Source organism: Neopelma chrysocephalum, unplaced genomic scaffold, assembly GCF_003984885.1.
Source record: "Neopelma chrysocephalum unplaced genomic scaffold, ASM398488v2 Primary Assembly neopelma1_102, whole genome shotgun sequence".
NCBI lineage: Eukaryota > Metazoa > Chordata > Aves > Passeriformes > Pipridae > Neopelma > Neopelma chrysocephalum.
Genome location: NW_020897765.1, coordinates 52,095 through 75,391, shown reverse-complemented (window position 1 = coordinate 75,391; position 23,297 = coordinate 52,095). Strand labels below are relative to the sequence as shown.

Below are 23,297 nucleotides of genomic sequence, written 5' to 3'. Positions count from 1 at the left end.
TCTGGAGCTTTTCTTTCCCACCAGAGGGCATACCCTGTGAGCACACAACTGCCTGCAGAGGAATTTAAAATATATATTGTGTACTAGATAAACGAACTGACTTGAATGCCAAGATTTTGTACTCGATTCCATTCAATGGGGCTATTAATTCATCCTGTTGCTCACTGGGTAAATTATTCCACTTGCTACAAAAGCAGTTGGTTTAGCATACTTTTGTTTGACTTTGCAGAGTGCTGGATGGGCAGCACTTTTGAATAAGGCCATTCATTTATTTAGCTGCCGAGCTAGCTGGTGGTACTGTGCTGGTATTCACCCCTTTCTCTGGATACCATGGAAATAGGTGCTCCCTGGGTTCTAGGCTTTTAAACTCTCATGCCTAAAATTTTCATTTAAATGGGAGTCATTAAAACGATTTAAAAAATAGCGGTAATTTAGGTGAATTGTGTGGATAGGTGTGAGTATGAGGATGGCTATGAAGAGGGGAGGCAGCAGCATAGCAAACTGCCAGGGTGGTGGGCAGCGGATCTCCTGAGGATAACTGAGGTCCGTAAAACGGCTGGGATATGGCATGGATTGAAATTCTCATGTATTGTGGCTATAGAAGAACAAGGGAGAACGGGGAGGAAGAAGATGTAGAGACAAAGAAACTACGTTTCCCGGCGTGCCCCCGCGGCCCCGGGGCGGTGCGGGAGGAGGGCAGGGCAGGGAGCCGCTGTGGGAGACATAACATGGGCGCCTGAGGTCGGGGCGGGTGTAGGGCGGGTTGTGCGCGGGGCCGGGCGGGGGTGCGGGGCGAGGCGAGGCCGGTCCGAGGTGCTGGGCGGGCTGTGCCGGCCCCGCCGGAGGGGAGGGGGCGGGGATCGGAGCCAGGGCCGGGTGGCTACGGCCCGGCGGCTCCCGGCACCGCTCCGTGCAGGCGGCTGCGGCGAAGGAGCTGAGCTGAGCCCGCCCCGCTGGACGCGGCCCGGCAGCCGAGCAGGAGGCGGCGAGGGGCCGAGGCCATGGCGGAGACCGGCTCCGTGCACGCCACCAGGTTCGAGGCGGCCGTGAAGGTGATCCAGAGCCTGCCCAAAAATGGTGAGTGCGGCGAGGGGGGCCCGGCGGCAGCGGCGCCATCGGGGCCGGGCGGGCACCGGGAGCGGGCAGGGCCCGGGGGGCGGTGGGCGAGGCCCCGCTGTGCCCGCGGCCTCCGGGGCGCCGGGCTGGGCGGCGCCAGAGCCGGTGGCTGGAGAACCGCTGGAAAGCTCGGCGTTAGTGCCGTGCTCCGCCTCTGCCAGGGAAACGCCGTCTCGGGCTTCCGAGCTCCTCAGCTGGGCGCATGGACGACGATGTCTGTCAGCTGTCCGCGATTTCAGCCCTCCTGAAATCCTGAAGTTGGTTTGACGAAGCTGTTACCTTAAGTTCCCTCTGCTGAAAGAGTTAACAGAACGGAAAAGCAAAAAAAACCCCACAAACCCCAAACAAACAAAAACCCAAAACCAACAACCCCCCCAACCCATAACGTATCTTTCTTATGAGTAGTGATAATAATTTTAAAAAAAGTTGGTTATTGCATACATCATTGTGGTGTAAGTAAAACTGGATTTTTTTTAGGTACTAAGATAAAGGCCACTGTGAACTTCTCTTAGTGATTAGAATCGAACCTCAAAGTATTTGATGGATTGGTTAAGAATTTTCCCTGCCAGCTGTTAGAGTTTTATATTTACATTTTTTACCTCTTAAAAAGTGTGTTCGCAGAGGAAGAAAAGAAAACAAAGTCAGGAGGTATGGTGAAACTGTTACTGAAAGTGCTGTCAAATACCCAAAGTAAACAAAAACGCTGCAGAGGGGTGTGTTTTGGGTTCATTGTGTTTGGTTTGGTTATTTTTTTTTTACTATTTTTTATTTTAAGTTCTGGAGTTTCTCCATAAGTTTGTAATGGCAAACTTTCCTTTTAAACTGAGTGAAAGGACACTGCTTTAAGTTACTTATTATCTCATTTTTTTAATTCTAATCGTGGAGTCTGACCTTAGGAGTAGTAAAGGTTATAGTCCCTTAAAGGCAATCTGAAACTCCCTGTTTGTGAAGTAAATATTTTCAGTGGTGCTGTTTCATGGTAGATGAAATGAAAATGTTCTGAGTTGACTTAAATTGTACTGCTGTGAAACTGCAGGCTGTTTCCTCACAGAAATACTAAGCTTGTAAAATACTTGTTAATATTCTTGATGGCAATTTAATTGTGTTTTAAAATGCTTTCACTAGGTTCATTCCAGCCAACGAATGAAATGATGCTCAAGTTCTATAGCTTTTATAAGCAAGCAACCCAAGGACCCTGTAACATTCCACGACCTGGATTTTGGGATCCCATTGGTAGATATAAATGGTAACTTTTCATGAGTTGTTGTTTTGGGTTTTTTAATGCATGGAGTGGAGGTGTTTAGATGAGTGGCACCTGGAGGAAGAGTTTAGTTAGTTTCTTTCTTAAAAGAAAGAACATTTACAACATGTGATGCTTGAATTAGTTTTCTGTTGTATTCCAACTTTCTAGCTCAGATAATTTATAACTTCTCAGAGTTGCAGGTGGAAACATTTGCTTGGGTTCTGCAGATGGACAGGTTTTTCTTGGGCAACCACCATCATGGTACCTCAGCAGCGTTTATCTCATGGTGTAAAATGAAACTGTAGGTGCTCTGCAGAATGAGTGATGTGGATGAGTGTCTGGAGTTATTCCTTCTTGAGTTTTCATGTATGGTGTGAGCCTGAAGTAAACAAGTGCTCATTGGTAGCCACTGATACAGCTTCAAGCTCTTGGGGAGAGGTTACATTTATGTGTCTTTCTGGTTTGTCCGCTCAGTGGCAGGGCTTCCCACTATCTGTATTCTCCTTGTCCTGGGAAGACTTCTGATTCACCAAATTGCTAAGTTCTCTTTGAAAAGCTAGTGTAAATGTTTTGTTTATTATATTTTAATGATGATTTGTCCTGAAGAACAAGTCTTATTGCTGTCTTTATGGTCATGGTGGACTTGGGATCTGTGAAATGATTCCTCTGACTTTTTTTTTTTATTCCTTCCTTCCTCCTTGGGCTCCCCAGGTTAGGGTGCAGGGATATCTTTGCAGAGGACTAGGGTATTAAGCTTCCACCCACCTGGCTGGTTGTAGCTGGAATGTAAGCCACCAACCTTGGTGTTTTTCTGCAAGTGGGACAAATATTCTGGGATGTCAAATCACATGCAAGACTGAGGAAATGTTTTATTGCAGTCTGTGTTCTGACAGATTCCTTGTGCAATACCGATAAATTTGGTTGCAGTTTTCTGTCTTGCAGAGTTGGAGAGGGGAAGATTTTATTTAGGTTGTATGTAGCTGCTGTAGTAACTGAGGGTGATAGTTACACTGTTTGCCTCCTAGGCTGATGTGTCTTTCCCTAATTGCTAAGCTCAGAAAGGAAAGATTTTTCCTGTAGCCTGTTCTAACTTGGTAACAGCTGTTTATAAATGCTGGCTGAAGTGTCTGTGCCTGTTATTTTTATACAGCAGAGAGTCTTAGACTCAGTCAAAAGGGAAATGTGTGTGTCTCATATCTGGGCTTGATAACTTTCTGTGTACAAGATCATAGCTAGTCAGTGAGGAACTCTTTGGTCCCCAGTCTGTTCAGTGTGTTTCTTTATTGATGTACCACTGTGTGACTATCCTAGCAACTTATATATTTGTACTTTAAAAAAAATTTTGAATTGTTCTTGCATTTTATTTGTATCAGAGAAACTTTGGGCATTACATAACTGACCTACTTAAGGCCAGGTTGAAAAAAATCCACTACATCCCGAAGATACTGAAGGTGTGTGTGACTTTCTTTCCTAGGGATGCTTGGAGTGCCTTGGGAAACATGTCCAAAGAAGAAGCCATGATAGCCTATGTTGAAGAAATGAAAAAGGTAAGTTTACTGATGAGTAAAAGGGATCTTCTAAAATGTTCCAGAAATAAATTAAGGAACGTGAAGCGGTTCTTGCTGACTACTGTTGTCAAAGGTTCAAATGAGTTATCGCCTGTGTGAACTGTTTAATTCAGTACAGTGCTGTTTGGCCCATAGGGAGAAGAAAATTATATCGTTCGTTCTAAAGCTACAAAATTTGTGTTGTTTTCAGAGAAACAGGAGAGCTCTAGCTGATATGGAACTTAAATGACAGAGGTGAAGAAAGTGAATTATGGAAATCAAGGTAAAGGAGGCAGTGGGGAAAACAGTGAAACCTAAAGTAGAGCAGAAGAAAAGCTGTACTGCAAACTGCCTCAGTTCTTAGAGTTGGGAGATCCTTATCCTGAAAAAGAGAATAAAACAACTCTCTAGAAGGTCTTCAGGAGCAAAAGTCTCACTCTCATGGCTGGAGACATGATTATAATCAAATATATAAACTTAATCATCTTTGATTTTTCAGAAAGAATTCATGAACCTGAATTTTATGTACTTGTCATGAAAATATTCCTTGTATATTATAGTTGCAGTCAAACAGTCGGCATTGAGTAATGTGCTCTGTTTTGGAATAGAGATGTAACCTGTAAACAGTCGTAGTTACTATATTAAGCAGGAATTGCAGCATTAACCGAAGTAAACAGAGTTTAAGTTTCTTGTCTTATTAACTAACCCTTTTCACTGCAGTCTATTCACTGAAGCTTTTCTAGGTGGCTTTTCCCATTTAAAGATTATTTGCTGTCAATCTGGATAAAAGGGTAATTGTAATATATTATTATAATGAGATGAGCATCAAGGGGAGAAAATCTAAGTTCTGCTCTGAATACAGTTGCTTTTTTCCAGTGCCACTATGTCTACCTCAAACTCTTAACCTGTTTAATGGTTGATACAACAAAAACATTTACTAGGCAAGGAGCTGGAGTCTGATTTACCGGTCTTTTTCCTGTCTGTAATTTTGGTAATTTAGTTCCTGCTGGTATTACTGTATCTGCTTTAAAATGAAAAATAAGCAACTCCAGAAAATACAGAAGGCCGAATGCTGTTTGTTTGATAAAAAATTTTACTAAATTTTAATAATACTTTTTGAATGTGCGCCACAAGGTTTAGTGCTTCATATCAGATCTTGGATTCAAAATGTGGTAATACTTCAGTAGACTACCTTTTTTTTTTTTTTCGGCGTAGTAACTGCTTTGGTCAGGACTCTAAAACTAAGCGAAACTGCAATGTTTGTTCTAAAAAAAACCCCTCTAGTGAGCCTCCTCTAAGGAGATCTGCTTACTTGGCCCTAATGAAGCACAAATATTCTGCCTCTGTATGATTTACATGTAGGGATTGGAGAGCAAATGACTTCTTGCCTTGCTCAGCTTTGAAACTGAGGAATCTGTTTACCCTGCTTTGATGCTGTTTCAGCTCTCACATTTGAAATACTAGCTTCAGCTTTTCCAACCCAATTGATTCTTCTTGAAATGTCAGTGGAAGTGCATTTCAAATGGATCCACTGGGTTGTTCTATCAGCACATACTGCACTAATCCATGTGGTCTTACTGTGGGCAGTCTGCTGTTGCAGCATAGGTATCCATGTCTAAGGGGGCAAAAAACCACTTGTACGCTGGTGTCACAGGACTGTGTTTAAGGTTGTATAAGATTGCCATATTCCCTCAGCCTCCAGGGCATGTCCCTAGCATTAGGGCATTGTGTTTGGGCTATACATACATCAGATGACCCTGTCACAAGAGGCTTTTATTCTAAACTTGTTTGTTGGTTTTTTTTTTCCCCCTCACTTAATGTGGTAGCCTTGAAAATTGCAGATGTTGAGGAATGTGTCTGGATGAGTTTTTGCAGTGCTGGTGAGAGATGACCAAATGTCTTATTTCTAGCTAAAGTAAACAAAATGCACCTGAGCTCAGACTCAAGGTTAATTTATGTTTCAAGTAGTATTTCTGAAATTTTATATTACAATACTGCTGAAACTAACTTAGTTACACTTCAGATATATTGTTTTGTTATATATTAGAAATAAGTGATATCCTAGCATGAAGAATTGTTAACTATATGGTTCTTCTAATTTAAAACTTGAGTCTTTATATATGAGTTGTCTGATATAGAAAGAAAACAGTAATTCAGGATACATAAAAACTTATTTTGCACTTTCAAATTTTGAGATTGCTTATTATGCCTAGTGGCTATATAAGCAAGCATTTGGTTTTGTTTGTGGAAGTACTTGCTCTTTTCATACTCACATAAAAGCTATCAGTTAGAAAAGATTCTAAGGACTGCTCCAAGTAGCACAGAGGATATTGAGGTCTGTTTAGAACAGATGGAGAGCAGTTATGTGCAGACATTGTAGAAATGCACGCGTGAAAGAGTTTAGAGAGCTGACTCTAGAAGTAAACACATAACAAACACAAGTCTTTTATTCTAGAATAGGCTTCTGGTTTCTCTCAATGTTATTGAAGTAAAAAAAAGTAATCACAAAACTGTTCAATCTCTGCTTCATATCCAACTCTGGAGTATTTCTCCCTAACAAACACGAAATGAATTATATACACTGAATAGATCAGAGAAGTGGCAATGAAACAGCAGTTTGATAGGACTGTTGTCTCTTGGTATTCTTGATTGGTTTGCAAGTGATGACTTGTTACATGATTGCCTGCCTGGTGCTCCTGCTTTGTGAAATAATGCCGTAGCTCTTGCTCCTACTGCTTAGTGGTGTGCCTGGTGCTTTCGAGCAGCATGTTCTGTGGCAACTTGTACCTTCATCTGTTGCTTTCTTGGTGCCCCTCTGGAGGAGGAGGTGCCCTGTCGCTGTTAGTTTGCTTCAACATGAGTTTTTTTCCTATAGCTATTGAAGCTTTTAAAATATAATAACTAAAAAAGTAGAGGGTGAAAGAGGAACAAAGCTATTGGCAAAAAGCTTAGTTGAAAGGACTTAAACTCGACAAAAATATTGTGTGCTTTTAAAATAGTGTTCAATTATTGAATCTCTTCTGTTTAATCTATTTTAGATTTAAGATTTTACATTCCTATCAGATGATGGAAGGTATTATTTTTTATTAACTTAAAATGAAGAAATGCTCCAAATTACTTCAAGAGCAGAACTTGGTTTTAGTTTGTTCTTCCTCTAAGTGTTTCTTTGTCCTGTCCCAGTTTTGCTGTATTGTGTCCATTTTTATGTTTGGGTTTAGGTGGACCCAGTAGCGTACTTTTGATCTGCTCCTTGCATTCCACTGAAGATGTCAGGGTTTGACAATACGAAGAATGCTCTAAGACAAAACAAGTCTTTAAGTTTTATTTTCTCTGTGGAAAGACTTGTTTATAAAATAATTATATCAGATAACAGCAACCTGTTGAACTTTGAGATGGTTTAGTTTGAAATTGCTGAAGTAATGAATTCCCAAGTCTACTAATAAATACTGTGCCAAGGCTGTCTTTTAGTGTTGGCAATTGCATTTGCTCTGTCATCTCTTCTTCACCTAAAAGAAGTTAATACAACTAGAAGATTCTTGTCTAGTAATTTACTTTTATGTTGTTTTCCTCTAATTAAAAAAAAGGTAAAAAAATCAGAATAACGTTTAATGACTTAGTGAAATGTTGCTGAGCTTTACAATGATCAGCAGTTTCTAGAATCAGTTGAAATCAATGAGTCATTGAAATGCTGTTTCATAAGATGCTTCATATTTTGGATTTGTGCAGATTCTTGAGAGTATGCCAATGACGGACAAAGTTGAAGAATTACTTCAAGTAATAGGCCCATTCTATGAAATAGTAGAAGATAAAAAGAACAGAGGATCTGACCTAACCTCAGGTTCGGACAAATAACTTCCTTTGTACTACTAATAATCATAACTCAGTATTTTGGGGGGGCTTGTTTTCTGTAAATGATTTTAAAGCTAAATGTTGCATCTTTCTGTTCATTCGCTTTACCGTATGGCAGTTCGAATGGAGAAAGTCTCTAAGTATTTGGAAGGTAGGAATAATAAATTATGTGTAAATCCATCATTTCCATTGTTTTGGTGCTGTAGTAACTCCCTGCTAACACTTGTGACTTCTGGGCTTGCCATCTCATTAGGCTGGGCTTTGTTTTATTTTACTTTTGAGGTGATTAGACCCAGGAAGCTGCATGTTTAGTCCTCGTCTACAGGCTTTTTGAGCTGCTGAAGGAAGCCTCTTCCTGAAAAAAGGAGAATATTTAAAACAAAATCCCGATCAAATCTGGTTTCTGCCTTTCCATTAAGGAAAGAAACAAATAATTTGTACTGCTGCATTCTGATGTTGCTGTGGATTATCAAACTAAATGCAGTTCTGGTAATAAAGTTTTGTCATCTGATTTAAAATTTAAAGAAATCCACAATCAAAACCCATGCTTTTTTAATCATGGCTTTTCAAATACATACAAGTTTTCTGAGGCTCAAGTTCATGAAGGGAATATTTAAACATTTTAAATTCTGACAAGTGGCAAACCTAGTGGTGTCATAACTGCATACAAATCAGTGTGGTGATTTTTATTTAGCAATACCATTGTGAGAATGTTTTGATCATAATAATTATTACGTTACAGGTAATGCGTTCATAAGGTTGTCATATAAGAGTTACAGTTGTTTAAATCTGGCTTAAAATTACATCTGAAAACTGAATTGCAACACAGTGAAACTTGAAACAGTTTATAAAAAACAAACCATTGCACAAATAAATTATTTTAATGTGTTTAAGAAGTAGGAGTCAACTAGTTAAGTTGCCTTTTGTATATAGCTTCTTTCCTCCTACCTTGAAGGAACATAGGTTTGGTATCAAGTCTCAGAGAAACAGAAATAGTTTTTCATTGTTTTGGGGGAAAGGTAATGGTAGAAGTTTTTAAATGGCCATTTTGAAAGTGGTGTAACTTTTTTCTCGATTTAAAGTTGTGTATATTTCATGTGTGGGATGTAATAAGTTTACCTGACAGCTGGATTGATGGGCAGATTGTAAGAGTATCAGTAGATTCAGGTCAGTGATCTGTGTAATAAGGATTTACTTAGACGTGGTGTCTATGGCACAGTGCCAGAAGTCACATCTTAAAAAAAGTGGCTTGTCTAGGCACATAGAGAATCATGGAAGTTAAACTGTACCCATTTCCATAACAAATCTAGCATGATTGTCTTTTAAAGAAGTAGCTTAAATGTAAGGCAGTGTAAGTTTAACAGAATAGCAAATTTCAGCTCTGCCTTGTTCAGTCATTGTTGCAATAAGTCTGGTGATATGTTGCAGCTTTAAACGGTATAATCGGCAACATCTGATGATGCCACAATAAATTGAGAGAATTTTCACAGAGTCCTTTGTATGTTATAATGGTACCATTGCATTTCTTTGGTGCTCCTGCCACTTCCCTGATTAAAAGTGAAGCTGGAAATAATAATTATTTTTTACAGATATAAAAATATTTCACAGAAGTATGGAAGCATGAGTACCTTCAGTCTTCCAGATAGACCCTAAAGATAGAACCAATGTACCCAAGTTTTTGTTTGAGATGGTGTAGACATTGGTGACAATACTGGTAAAAATTGGCACGTTTTGATTGTGTGAGTTCCTCTAGTCCTGTTTCTTTCCCTACTCCCACGCCCTTGTGCTCTGTAACTTCTGTTGTGGAAGGCGTTTTTCAATTGGTATGTTCTGGAAACTGGGACTCTTCACTATCTTGCTTCATATTGCACCCTCATCTTCTGGTCCTTTATGTTTTGAGTTCACTTTCCATTCTTCCATCAAACTTTAATCTGTATGCAGATCATTTTCTCATTGTTTAAGAATTGCATGCCTCTACTTCAAAATCAGCAGTTTCTTGAATTAGCGAAAGAGATTGTCTTGAAGTTCAGTGTATATCTGCTATGGATGTGTATCATCTCTAGCAGAGTGGCCTCAATAGAAAAGTGTAGCCTTTTAAAGTTGAATTTCTGCTCCTTGTGGTTTCATTGAAAATATTAAATAGAAACCATTGAAATGCTGTCTTCCTGAATCAATAGAGCTCATGCCTCTTTATCAAAGATCACTAAAGCCTGATGTGACAGAATTAAAGTGACTTGTAACATCTACTAGAAAACAAGGACAAATTTACCGGATCCAGACTTGAATGAGTTGGTAAAGAAAGGAAAATAGAGAATTCCCTCCAATAGGCTGAACAAATCTGAGGGTTATTTCGAAAGCATGTGACTTGGGTGGTGTTTGGAAATGTCATCCTGCAGCTGTGTAAGAAGCTTGAGTTCTCTGTAAAGTTGTGTCAGTAGTCTCTTTCTGACAGGCATGAAGTACTTCTCTGCAGAGGAAGTTATTGGTAAATTATTTTCAGATACATGAATTACTGGACATCAAAGAAATGGGCCCCTAGCTGTCACAGCACTGCAGAAAAGAAGAGGTAACTCTTGCAGTATTACAGAGGGACCCTTTTGATTGCAGCTGCTGGAAGAATAGAGGGACTGTCACATAAGGTGGATGGGTGCTTTGGAAGAGCAACCTTACAACTTTTTGCACTTGCTAACAAATGCACAAGAAATCTGATGTCCAAGCCAATGCTAAAAAGGCAAAGAAGCTTTAAAATACCATTGCTCAGTAAATTTGAAATCTTCAGAATGGGCATTTAAGCTTTCTTATTGTGCTATACCTGAAGAAACCAAAGGTGGACTAGAATTGTTACCCTAGTGGCCTGATAGTGGGTGAAAATATCAAGAGTTTCAGAGCCAACTCACCCTTCACAATGTTTTCCTGAGAATGTTTGTGGATGTTTTCTTTTTTCTGGATGTGAGCAAATCCGAAGTGGGGCAAGAAAATCTGTATCTGGCAGGCCCACACTGAGTTAAGGTGTATGAACAACTAAGCAAAATATGTGGAAATTGTTCACAAGGTTTTCAGTAGAATTTTTCTGTGTACTCTTTCTGCTTTGTGACAAGGCATTTAATCTGTTTTAAAATCCTACTTAATAAAGATGACCCTTTGCCTGTGTGCTGAGCAGTAGCAGTGTTAGTAAGCCTTTGTGAAGACTAAATGTTCCCTCAAGTAATGACAAGTTACGCACTGCAGAGGCTGTGGAAAGTTTCAGCATTATAATAATCCTAAATTTTGTCATCCTAATGAGTGTTTTTCTTCTGAAAGCTTTGCTCCCAGCTGTGTTGCAGTTGCACCAGATGAAGGCCTGTTGAAGCAAGGTGCTTAAGCTGGTTTTGGGCAGTGCTGATTGCGGTATAGACTGCTCATGGTAGGAGCCCACACAGGGCACTGCTTCAGGAGCGGCTTGTGGGAATGGCAGAAGCTGACCTGGCTCACAGGCAGTTACGGCTGTTTAACAATTTGGTTGGTGTCTTCCTGCATTGGATATGGGAGCTAGGTTTAAAAGACAATACTCACTGAGGTCTGTGTGCTTATAGAACAAGCAAATACATGTAAACATTTGTATTTCAAAGGCAGTAGTTAGTACAGGACATAGTTCAACTTTAAAAAGCTTAATTATTACTTTCCAGGTAGAAATACTTTTCTTACTCTTAAAATGCAGTATATTTTCCAACTGTGTTTCTTTAGATTGCATATGACTAGTTTATCTTTTCAAATAGTTTTTTTTTCTCAAGGACCACCTCAGGTTATTTTCAGCATCTTTACTTTCTAATGGAGCATTTGGTGGCACACTCTTCCTGCTTGTGCGTGAGCCTTTACTGTGAAACACTCTCCTTTTGCTTCATAAATTCACTTTCTTCTGGCTGTTTGTCTTCAAAGATACTTGCTAAACAGATTTCTTTCCCTCTCCTTCTGCCTTTCTTCAGTAGGATTTTTAAGGAACTCAGTGGCTGTGAATCTTAGTCCTTTGTAAAAAGGGGAAAAAGAGCTAAAATTCCTGTTGCTCTGAAACTGCTGTGCTTTAGTAAGTTATGTTAGTGGCTGCACCACAGCCAGGAGGTGCATTAAGGCAGGGTAAGTGTGGGGCAGGAGGGCTGATGGATGCGTGAGGTATTTAGAATTCCATCCTTTCAACTTTTTCTCCTCTTCTAGTTTCCAATGGTAAGCTAATAGGCATAATCAAGGTTACAGATTATATTCAGGAAGGCTAGAGTGAAACTTAGTATACTAATATTTTTGTTAATATCTCAGTAGTGTAACCTTCAAAAGCATCTAAAACATTCTCTTCAGCGTTTGCTGCAGGATGGGATTGTTATATAAGATTTAAGGGCTGGGCCAGCAAGTGCCAGTCAGTGGAGAGTATCCATGAGATGTGGATCAGTGTCTCAACAAGCTGTGGCTTGTCCTGTTGCAATATATGTCTGGTTCAGGCTTTACACACCAAATCTGAGCCCACTTTGTGACTCAACTTCAAGCTGATGGCTTTATGTCAGTGCTGTCTAACTGTGTTGGAAATTAGGGCAGAGCATCAGTATAGCTCTAAGCCGAGGATATCAACAGCTCTTCTCTCATGCAGTGATCTGTCGCCACAGAGTGAGCAGCAGAGTATCCAAATGTGAAAATGTAAGATTAAAAATTGTTTCTTTCAAAGTGGAGGGAGCTACGAGAAGATTTCTTTCATGAAAAGAAAAGCCTGTCTGTATTGCATTTCATGCTGAGTTGAGTCAGCAGTAACAGTTTTGGTGCGTAATTGGTTGTTGAAGTTGGATTTTTTCCTTCCAGCCAGACAAGATTTCCCTGCAAAAGGGAAAATAAGTGTCAAAAGCTCTAAAGATTTTGAGAATCTAGAAGATGTGTACCCACTTGCTATAAAATGCTGGTGTCTATTTTAGCTGTCGTGTAGTTAAGCTCTTGTGATGAGAGAACTGAAATGCAGATTTCTCATAGCTCTATTCCACAAAGACAAGCTACAAAGAAGCAGTAGCTAGAGGTATGGGAGGCAGGGCAAGAACAGATGTGGGTAGTTGTATCTTGATTGCTGTCAGGAAAGTTCCCAGTTTAAACAGGCTGGTGTTTCATGTGTAACTTTGTTTAGCAAAAATAATTAATCATAGCCTCTAAGATGTATGGAAAAGTCATTTTTGTTATCTGTGAGGCTGGGTTTGATATGGGCTTTGTAAAAGCTGTTCAGCCAGTAGGCTTGGAGCAGATGGCATATATATATATATATATATAAAAAATCTTATTTCCTTTTTGTTTGGTGTTTTTTTTTTTGTATAGAGCAAAACAATTTTTGATTCAGCTACAATATGTAACTCAGCAATGTGGCTTTGTGTTGTTTTCAAGCATAATTCAGTTTTCTTTACGGGATTCCGAGTTCACTGTGCTCATGTTTTTTATTTTCTGGGACAAAACTGAAGAATCTAATAATGCTCCTCTCTACTTGCCATGCACAGTGAAAGGTCCAAATGATGACTGTATCTCTTCCACGCAGAAGAGAGCTTAGCGAGTTCTGCTTGTTCTCCCAGAGGGAAGTAGTACCAGACTTGGGGACATCCTGGAATCATCTTACTATTCTTGCAAGTTACAATAAATATCTAAGAAGCAGCTGTTCTTCATGTCCATTCTCACATGCTGACTAAGGTGTTGACACTAAGCTGGCAAAGCCTGGATCCATTGGTCTTGCTGCACATGCACCATGTAACCGAGCTGCGTGTGCTTGGTGGCCCTGTACTCTGGACAGCCAGTGGCCTTCGTGGAACTACTGCTGGTGCTGGGAATGCCTATGGAGCAGCTGCTCTTCTCCCTGAGCTTCTCTGTCAGGAAATCCCAGGCAGGTTGTCTCTACTGGCAGAAGGCTCAGGATCGTCAGGGAGGAAGGAAATGTATCCAAGTCAACCCCCAAACTTGGTAACTTTATATGGAACGTATTCTGAAAATTCAAGGGAAAAGGTACTGGTGATATGGATGGAGATGAGAAACTCCTTAGATACTGAAAAGTATCAAGGTCTAGGATGACTAGTCAGTAATCCTAAATACTGTAATTGCAAGTTCATATAAATGTCTCAGAAGTTGCTGTTGTCTGTGTTTGTTCTTACCTACAAACTGTTGTTTTTATGTTTATTAATGGTAAATAAAGACATGAGTATTGTTGATTAAATTGCATTATTAAATACACTGGCATTTCTTTGAGAGTAACAGCTTGAAAAGCACATAAGCAGAGAGAGGAGTGCTGACAAAACAAGGCTGTAGTCTTTTGGAGTATATAAAAAAAAATAAAAAGGAGGATAAACTTCTTTTTCTTAGGAAGAGCTGGCTGCCATGATCTGTGTGCTTAGGCAGTACATTTTTTCAGAGAACTTGCACTTAATGCACTTAAAAGAGATAAAACTGTAGTAGTTAAAGTAAGGAATTCAGTATTTTTCTGTCTGTGTTTCTGACAGACCCTTCTAAAATCTCTTTTTATTTGTGATGGCAGCTTGTTTGAGTACTGTAGAACAGATGTTACAGAGCAGGCTCGGCCCCTGGAAATTTTCTTTGTAGTGTCCTATATTAAAAAGAATGGAAGGAAATGAGAGTATAGAAACCCTTGTTCTGGCTGAAGAGCTTATTGCTCCCAGATGCTTCCATGTGCCCCTCCTCTCTCACTGCAATCAGTCCTTGCACTGCTTTGATACATCAGTTTCAAAAAGGAGGTGGAGATTTGTGTAACCAAGTGTATTGGAAAGGGCAAAACACTGTTGCGCAAACCTGGAATTGAAGCAGGGAGCCTACTTGGGTTGGTGACAGGCATGAAACATCAGGTGGTGATGGCAGGAAAAGAATTACAGTTACCTGATTATCAAAACAGTTTTGTACAGCACATAGATCTCTTTGAGACTTAAAAATTTTGACAAAGCTTGAGTCTACTTAAACACAGGTGTGCAGGGAGATCCCTGTATAAGATGATGTAAGTATAGGTCATGGAAAAAGTCTTAGTGGCTAAGACTTTGCTGCTATTGAGCAGATAGTAAAGTTGTGATATTTTACAAAAGCACATAATTTTTATTAAACACTGAAGACATACACAGCTAGTTAAACATTTTATCATGTCTTTCATCTGCTGTTGTAGACTGGCTCCTGGTCACTGGTGTTTTCACAGTGTGTGAGAGGCTGTAGAACTGTGGTGTACTGGGCTAACCATCAGTACAGCTCCAGCTGTGCATGTTAATTTTGTGTAAGAATTATATGCCTATTCAGAAAACAAAAATACAAGGCATTTAAGAAAAACCTGCTAGGCTAGGTTTTCTCTATAAAATGACCTTCAAGCTGGGGCTGATCCACAGATCCCAAACTCCCATCTAGGTAAAAAAAATTGCCTTTGAATATGTGGAGAATTAGAAATCACATACTTATTTCTGAGAAACTTGGCCTCATTATACAGGTTATTCAGAAGAACTGTAGTGCTGCCTTTAAAGAAATATATTTAGAATGGTTCATAGGAAATCTCTTAATAGAGGTGACACAAGAAAATAAACATCTAGGGAAAGCTTGTAGAGAAGCTGCACGTCTGTTCTTCATATCTTTTCCATCTTGCCATTTTCTTTTGTTAAATCCTTCTTGCTTCTGTTTTCATGTTGTTACTGTTATACAGCTCTTAGTTTATAGGATTAAAAAACCTCAAACCCCACGCTCCAGGCTTTTACAGAAGAGAACTCTTTCTATGGCTACAGAGCAGTACAACTTTGATTTAGAAAACTGTCACAAATCTCACAGTTTGATGTAGGCAGCAAGATGAAAGTAATAAGCCAAGAGGAATTCTATAGTATCTAAACTAGGGCAACAGAAAAAGCTACTACCATTTTGCCTGCTGATGAAGTGAGTAAATGGAATAAAGGGGTGGGGGCTGGCTGAGTGGGATTAGCACAAACCAAGTAAGGTTTTAAAAGGTTGCTTAACTTGTGTCATTCACATTAAGAAGATACATTCCCCAGGGAACAGCCATTAACCTACCAACAGGGCCAGTAGAAGTCACTACTAGTTGGCTCTGTTTAGTCTTTAACTCTGTCACCCCTGGGATTAGTCATCGTATCTGGTTTCTTAGCAGATGCTCAGAGCAACAAGGAGGATGGCAGCAAACTGTGGTTTTACAATGTAGTAAAAGCAATTGGGGATGGACGTGATGAGGATAGGAGTGCAAGGGTTCTGAGGAAAAGCATACCATTAAGTGTGGCATTGCCAGTGGCCAAAACTATGTACAATGATGTGTTCTTCAGAGCCTGCTTCAAAGTGGTGCCTCTTTATGGTCTTTAGGAACACCGTTGCTAAGAATATCTCTGTGGAAGAAATATGATCCTGATGGATTTCAGTTATTCAGGTGTCCTGTGGTGTGATATAAATCTGTTGATACATTCTCTCAGTTCCTCCTCTTTATTTAAATGTATGTGATGTATCAGAAGTTTCCCCAAATGAATAATATTCTTACTGAAAGTAAGTGAAGAAAGAACATGCTTGAATGTTCAAAGACATTCCCTTTAAAAAGAAAAGAAGTAAATCTTAGAAAAAAGCTTATGGTATGTCTGTGTTTTTTTACAGTATCTGTGGTAGAGTGAGGAACTTTGCAGTTTTAATTCACCATTCTTCACAGTCCAGTTCCTCCTAGTCTTGTCTTTCCTGTTTACTCCCACGGCTGGGTAGGACACATAGATTATTGTGTCCCCACCCCCTTGTTGTTCAAAGGGAAGGGTGATTTGTGCTCTCCTATGCGGAGGGAGCTGTGTCTGTGCCTAATGCTCATGCTGTGAGGACAGAATTGCTGCCTTATCCTTCTCATGTTGCTGCTTCTCACAAAAACATCTCAACAACTGGAATTCACAATTAATGAAACATGATTGTGAGAAATAACTGGGAATATTTTGGATTTCAATTTTGTGAAACATTTCATTGCAAATAAGCAAGTGTTCTTCAGTGAGGAGAAAATGAGCAGGTGATTGCTTATATTCTTGTAGTTGAGAGGATGGACAGTTGCTTTTCCAGTTCTCTTTCTATAATAAAGAAGTGAGTTTTTTTAATCTTCAGGTAAGAGTTGGATTACATCAATCCAAAATAATGATGCAGGGTGTCCACAGAAACCTTACCTTGCAACAAAACTAAGGTGAACATAATATTTAACATATTCATTATTACTATACAGTAAGTTATTTTGCATTTTTACTTTTTTGAAGTGCTGTGGATAAGCTTGGAAACTAGAGGAATGTGGGAAGGCTCTTCACTGGGAGGTTAAAGCAGAAAAACCCCTTAGCTCTAAATTACCATGCAGCAAAGAAAGTAGTGAAGCTGGTTCGGCAACTCCAGTATAATTGGATAACATTTTGCTGTTTAATGTTAAGCCTAAATGTAAGAATTAATCTCTCAAGGTTCTGACAAAGGAATGTAGAAATTATGCAAATGGAATGCTGTGGTGACAATTAAAACAGTCAGATTTCAGCCTTGGAGTCAACATGTAAATTGTGCGAGTGTCTTACAGAAACTGCCCCCTCTTTGTACCTTAACACTCTGTCCTAACATAGGGGGTTTAAATGATCATCAGGATGTGTTTGACCATATCTGTTTTACCAGAGGTGGTAGAATTGTCCTTCATATACTCCATAGTTTTAAAGAATTGTTACCTTGCAATTCTTCATACAGTCAGAGTAAATTGTTTGTGATCCTTGGAGTGATCAAAAATGTGGAAAGCAAGGATTTAGCAGTTACTTTGTCTATTTCAAGATTTATTTTTTAAATATTTATGAAAAAAATGCTCAGTGTATATATTAATTTCATCAACTTTTGCACTGAAATCAGAGAATTTGTTTCCATATGCCCTTTGCTAGATAAAGATCTGTATAAACTTTAGTCTTCTTACCCTTTTTTGTGACTGCCTAGATTACAGCAAGAGATGCATGAAACACCATCTTTACCTTATTCAGAATTGTGTTCACACAATTGAATAGAATGTTTCAAAATTTGCCTTTGAATTGAGAACAGTTTTGAAGCATTTCAGCCCAGAAGGGAGCTTCTATTAAAACACTGACTTCTGGGTTTCAAATAACATGGCCACATCAGTCCCAGCTAAAATGTTACTGCACCTGTACCCTAAATACAATAATAAGTCTTGGTCTGAGACTGGGTAGTGAAAGTGGCCTCCTGTCTGTTCCCAGGGGGCTTTGTCAGAGTCACTGAGAATCTCTGCACCAGCAGCCAGGCACTCAGTGATAGGCCACAAAAGAGAAACTCTAAATCAATTAAGAAAGAGTTTACAGAAATGAGCTGCTGTTACTTGGTACATCTTCTATTATGAAAATAGTTTTGTAGAACTATGGCTGATAGTTTGAGGGGGGAGTGGTTACATGCTTGTTTCTTTTAAAATACATCTTTTTTTTCTTCTTTGATTTTTTTCTTAGACCTCAGTAACGTCATGAATTCCACTTCAAATATAAAGGCTGTAAATGGAAAAGCTGAAAGTAGTGACAGTGGAGCGGAATCAGAAGAAGAGGGGCTTCGTGAAGAGGAAGAAAAAGAACTGCAGATAAATGGAAAGGGTATGTTTTCTGGACCATTGTCTCTGCCAAAGTTATTCTTAACCAACTAAATGGCAAAAAATCCCAAAGAACCATGAATGCTTTTCAAGAGAATTAGGTGCACATACACATGGATGCCTGTGTGAACAACGTCTGTCTCTCAGCCTAGGTTATAAGAATTAAAACTAGTACAAATTTGTGAGCTATGCTGTACAGTTTTTCACTTGCCTAGCAAGTTCTGTCGGTAGGTTAGATAATCATCTGTACCCTTTATTGTTTTGGGTTTTGTTGCCAGTGCTTTTTGTAAGAGCTGTAAAACAGCTACGTGGTCTGTAAGTGTAGCATTGAAAATTACTTTTTTTTTTTCTTCAGAGAAAATAAAACAGAACTTTCAGTGTGACTCATTTAGAGGGTCCATAAAAAGTTTGATGCTGGAAATACCAGCATCTAGTGAAAACCAAATTATATATTTAGAATTCTATACAGATTTTTTCCTCCAAGGACATTAGGATTATTATTTAGTTTAGCAGAGAGACCTGCTTTGGATTTGCTTACTTATGTTTTAAGTATCATCTGCTCTTTATGCAAATTAAATTTTATATTTACACTTTTTACAGGAACAGAACAATCCACACAAATGTAAATCCAGGAGCATTTACATGTTTTGTTCTGCAGATACATTATACATACAGTCCATTAGAAAGCGAGCTACTTGAAGAAATATATTTTGAGCTATTAGGTGCATAGCTTTCTCTTTGCAAAGTTCTCTTGTTCTTTTACAGACTATAAGAATGTGAAACCCGAATCAGCAGCTGCTAAGGATTTGGAAGGTATTGTTAGGAATGGCTGTTACAAGGACAGCTTTATCACAGATATGCAGAATGGCATCCAGACCAAATCTGCCTTGAATGGCTTGAACCCAGAGGAAGAAACAAATAAAGAGGAGCCAAGCCTAGAAATAGCTAATAACAGTGCTCACCAAGGTATTGTCCTTACAAGACATGTTTTCATTTGCACATGTTTTTAATGGAAAATACTCTTTTCTTGAAAGCTCAATCCCGGGATTCAGAGACTAGCAGTGGTATCTCAGTTGCAGAAACCTGAAGACAGAAAACTAAAAAAAAAAAAAATTAATTCCAGTTTAAAATAAGGCTTTCTCTTAGGATCTCCTACAGAAAGAGAGATGAATTGAGAAACAGAGAGGCCCAAACCCACAGAAATAGAATTGTTTTCTTGTATATCATTATGCTACCGAAGTGAATACTATTTGTCTTTGAAAGCGAATCTGTAGTAAAATAAAAATCACTAATATCATATTTATCGTTCTCAGAGGCTGAACATATTATAAATGCCAGTTTGTTGAAACTGAGGTCTAAATATATAGTTTTAAAACTAACATAACTTCAGGCAAAACTGCTTTTTACTGAACTAAGAAAGGAGAGTGGAGTGAACAGGGTAAAATTAAAATTTATAATACAGAAATGTCAGTATGAGGTATAGTTTTCCCACTAGTAAATGGAAAAATAAATATAATTCCTATATTAATATGACTTCTTTATTCCGAATTTAAGTTTAGGATGACAATCATAGATAAAAGGCCTGTGAATTGAGGCTCACATTTTAACTCATTGCTTTACTCTGCCAGGGTTGGCTCAAGTGACTCACATTTACAAAGAATGCGTGCTATCCCCTTTCCCTACAGGTGCAAGTGAAGACAATACTGAAGAGATCTCAGCAACTCAGCACTTAACCAGTGATTCAGACAGTGAAGTTTATTGTGACTCTATGGAGCAACTTGGACTAGAAGAGGTATGGGATTTAGTAGTCCCTGGGTGTATTTTGGAACTGCTATGCTTATTTTTAAATAGGCTCCTCTTGATCAGGTGAACGTAGACATGGAGAGCTAAATGCTGTCTTTCTGTTTGAAATATTGGGTTATGTTCTTTTTATTGTCAGTCTTTTACAACTTGGTTACTGCTGATCTAAAAGCCTTGAAATTTTTGCTCTCAGAGAATGTATTTGAGGGGAAGGGATGAAAAACAACAGTACAAAGAAACAATTGTCAAAAAACCCAAAACCAGTACAAAGAAACTAAGATCTGTGCCCACAAATTAATTTAGGATCTCATAACATATGTAGGGAGCAGAATTCAGCTATTTCTAGGAAACAGGAAGTGTCTTTGTAACAATGAACTTTTTGCTTGTTCTTTTTCTGGCCTGATGAATCCTATATTTGTTTTTTAGAATAAATAAAGAGTAAGCCTTAGCAGGTGGCCTGTAGGCCAGTGCCTAAAAGTGGCCTAGGTCTAAAGAAGTGGGAGATAATAAGGATTTCTGTGTTCTCTTGTGTTCTCTTCAGTCGTAATATATAGCTCTGACTTTCATCTAAAAGGTGGGCACCAACTATGCTGCCATAGTTTTGACTGAATTTGTGCTCCTGCTCATTGCATAAACTGCAGTCTTAGCTGACTTACTGGCTTGGACCTCCTTCAGAGTTCCAGTTTAAGTGTGGACTTCATAAATTGTACTCAAACACCTTGTTTCCTGATTCTGGAGAGGAATCTGTGGATGATGCACAGGATCAGAAAGACCAGTAGGCACTCTAATATTTCATCATTCTCTTGTCTAGCTCTTTCCTGACTAAGCAGAAAATTCTTTTTAACAAATTTTACCTGGTAATGAAGCATGTTGGGAAAGGTAATTTGATAGAAGTGCTACAAGCTGTCTTATCTAGGTGATTTCCCAATCATCTTGTTTATTGTTCAAGCTTGTTTGAGATTGATTAATTGAAGTGGGTGGATAATTTGTCAGTTTCCCAACCTGCATGAGAAAAGTTCTAGTTTTGCACAAAATAACAAATGTTCAGGTATACGTAAATAAATATACAAGTAGAATTATAGATCAGTCAATTCAAACTAGAAGAGGTTCACTTAAATAATTAAATACAGCTTTTACCTGGAACAGATGTAGCTAGCACTCTGCCCTTCAGTTCTGGTGATCCAGGTTTTTGAACTGCTGTGTGACAAATTTGGGCAGCAGTTTCCATTTCTGTGTCCCTCCTTTTGGTTATTTTGGCTTTTCCATGAAGTTATTTTTCAGCTGAGGTCCCCAGTCTGCTTCAACATTTGCTTGTGCAGGTGCTTGTCCTGGCCCTAAACAAAGGGTTGCTTGAGCCCCTGTAAGGCCGTGCTGTTGCAGAATGTGTCACTGTGGCCTGAACAGCTCTTATGTCATCCATTTTTAGTGTCTTCCAGTGGTACCACTGATTTTGAGTGAGAAGTCGATAGAACACTCTGCCTTCCTTTTGTTTGGTGAGAGGTGCAGGTGCAGCCAAGCTGTTCTGAACAGGTTGATAATAAGCAAGGGGATCTCTCTGCCATGAGCACAGACACTGCCTGCTCAGGGTTGCTAATGGCATATGACTTTTAACTGTGTGGCTCCCAAATTCGAGTTGAGACCATTTCACTGTCTAGGAAGCAAAGCAGATTTTACAAGGAAAAACTGAACATTTTCAGATCTTAATGTTCCGATTTAGTGATTGTTAAATATTACTGTATGTCGGAAATATCTAAAGAAATTCCAGTGGTATCACTGTTCTGAGAGTATTTGCTTCAAAGGCCCTTTCAATCTGAAAATGACATTTAGACAATAGTTAGTACATTCTATGAGAAAACAACTGTTCCCCTTAATAGAAAAGTCTTAATTATGGGCAAAATATTTTCTTAATGTGAAAGTAGAGATGATGTTTCTTCCTTTTTGATGGTAAACTGTCATATTTTACAGAATTTAATTACTTGCTAATGTTAATTTGTAGCCCTTGGAGATCATCGCATCAGCTAAAGGATCTTTAAAGCATTCATCCCATTTCTTGGATGTAGATCACAGTCTTCTATTAGAAAATACGGATTTTCCAAGGCGCACTCGCACGACTTACGGGAATCTCCAATCTGGAAATACTGGAGAGGGAATAGCTGAAGAACAAGGTGAAGTCAAATGTGGAGGAGAAGATGGCAAAGCCGGTAATGGGGGCCCTCACAAGGAGAAAAAAGGTGGAGAAAAAGCAGATTTCTACAGTGTCAGAAGAGGGAGAGGTACTGTGCACGCTGTGTTTGTGTTCCCCCTCTCCTCACTGTCGTAAGTTACTGGTGCCTGAGAAGAACTTCCCAACACTGTCCAGTAAGAGAGTCATTTATATAGTGCTTCTGTCCTTCACAGTAACAACAGAAAACAAAATGCTAATTACAGTGGGTAAACTTATATTCCAGCTGCTGTTGTGGCACCTGGGTTTTTAGAAATGTAATCATCAAAACCAGCCTGTGCCTAAGAAGAGCTTTTTTAGAAGTTACATATTTATTGATAAATACATATGCATTTATACCTCTGTGGTGGCTTATTTGAAACCATAGAATAGCTTAGAAAGGTGTGAGTGACACGTTGTTTTGTATATTATTGGAATGTTAGCCACACCTTTGACTGATCCCAATACTATCCATTATGATTCTTAAAACTTAATCATTCTTAATCACATAATAGCCCAGATGTTCAATTTATGTTGGACCTCTGCTCTTTTTAATTCCATAATACTTCTAATACCATCACCTAGGAGCAGCACCATATTCCAGTGATATGATCTGTAAGGTCAAGGATAAAATTATTTTTTCTTGTACAAAACAAAAAAAAGGCAAAAAGTATTTTATTTGTATATAGCATGCCTTTTGTATGGCACCTATGTGTAATCAGATGCAAAAATTCAAAAGAAAATCCAAGTAGAACATTTATGTTTAAAACTATTATGAAGAACATACTACAGTTTAACTATCTCCTCTCTTTTGTTGTTTTACTGAAGTTTGTTACTTGCAGGCAGAAACATGATATGCTAGTTGTAGTTGTATCTAGTTTAAGGGAGTATTGTAGGTTTCAAATAATTACCTTTCCTCATCACTGTATTCCAGTGATCTTTGTTTTCCAG

General features: G+C 38.9%; 1 protein-coding gene across 4 annotated transcripts in view; it reads left to right on the top strand.

Moving 5' to 3' along the window:
- Positions 1 to 872: 872 nt before the first annotated feature.
- ACBD5 (acyl-CoA binding domain containing 5) overlaps positions 873 to 23,297 on the top strand; it is a 30,537-nt gene continuing 8,112 nt past the window's right edge. Inside the window, exons 1-9 of one of the 4 annotated variants that reach the window (XM_027695646.1) lie at positions 882 to 1,077; positions 2,242 to 2,362; positions 3,834 to 3,906; positions 7,633 to 7,744; positions 7,874 to 7,906; positions 18,213 to 18,350; positions 19,112 to 19,312; positions 20,032 to 20,138; positions 22,143 to 22,419. In XM_027695646.1, coding sequence (XP_027551447.1) covers positions 1,002 to 1,077; positions 2,242 to 2,362; positions 3,834 to 3,906; positions 7,633 to 7,744; positions 7,874 to 7,906; positions 18,213 to 18,350; positions 19,112 to 19,312; positions 20,032 to 20,138; positions 22,143 to 22,419 — 1,138 coding nt within the window. In that variant the 5' untranslated portion in view covers positions 882 to 1,001. Of the gene's footprint in view, positions 1,078 to 1,613; positions 1,765 to 2,241; positions 2,363 to 3,833; positions 3,907 to 7,632; positions 7,745 to 7,873; positions 7,907 to 18,212; positions 18,351 to 19,111; positions 19,313 to 20,031; positions 20,139 to 22,142; positions 22,420 to 23,297 lie in introns of those variants that run through there. The other 3 variants (XM_027695648.1, XM_027695649.1, XM_027695647.1) reach the window with 3 other exon arrangements.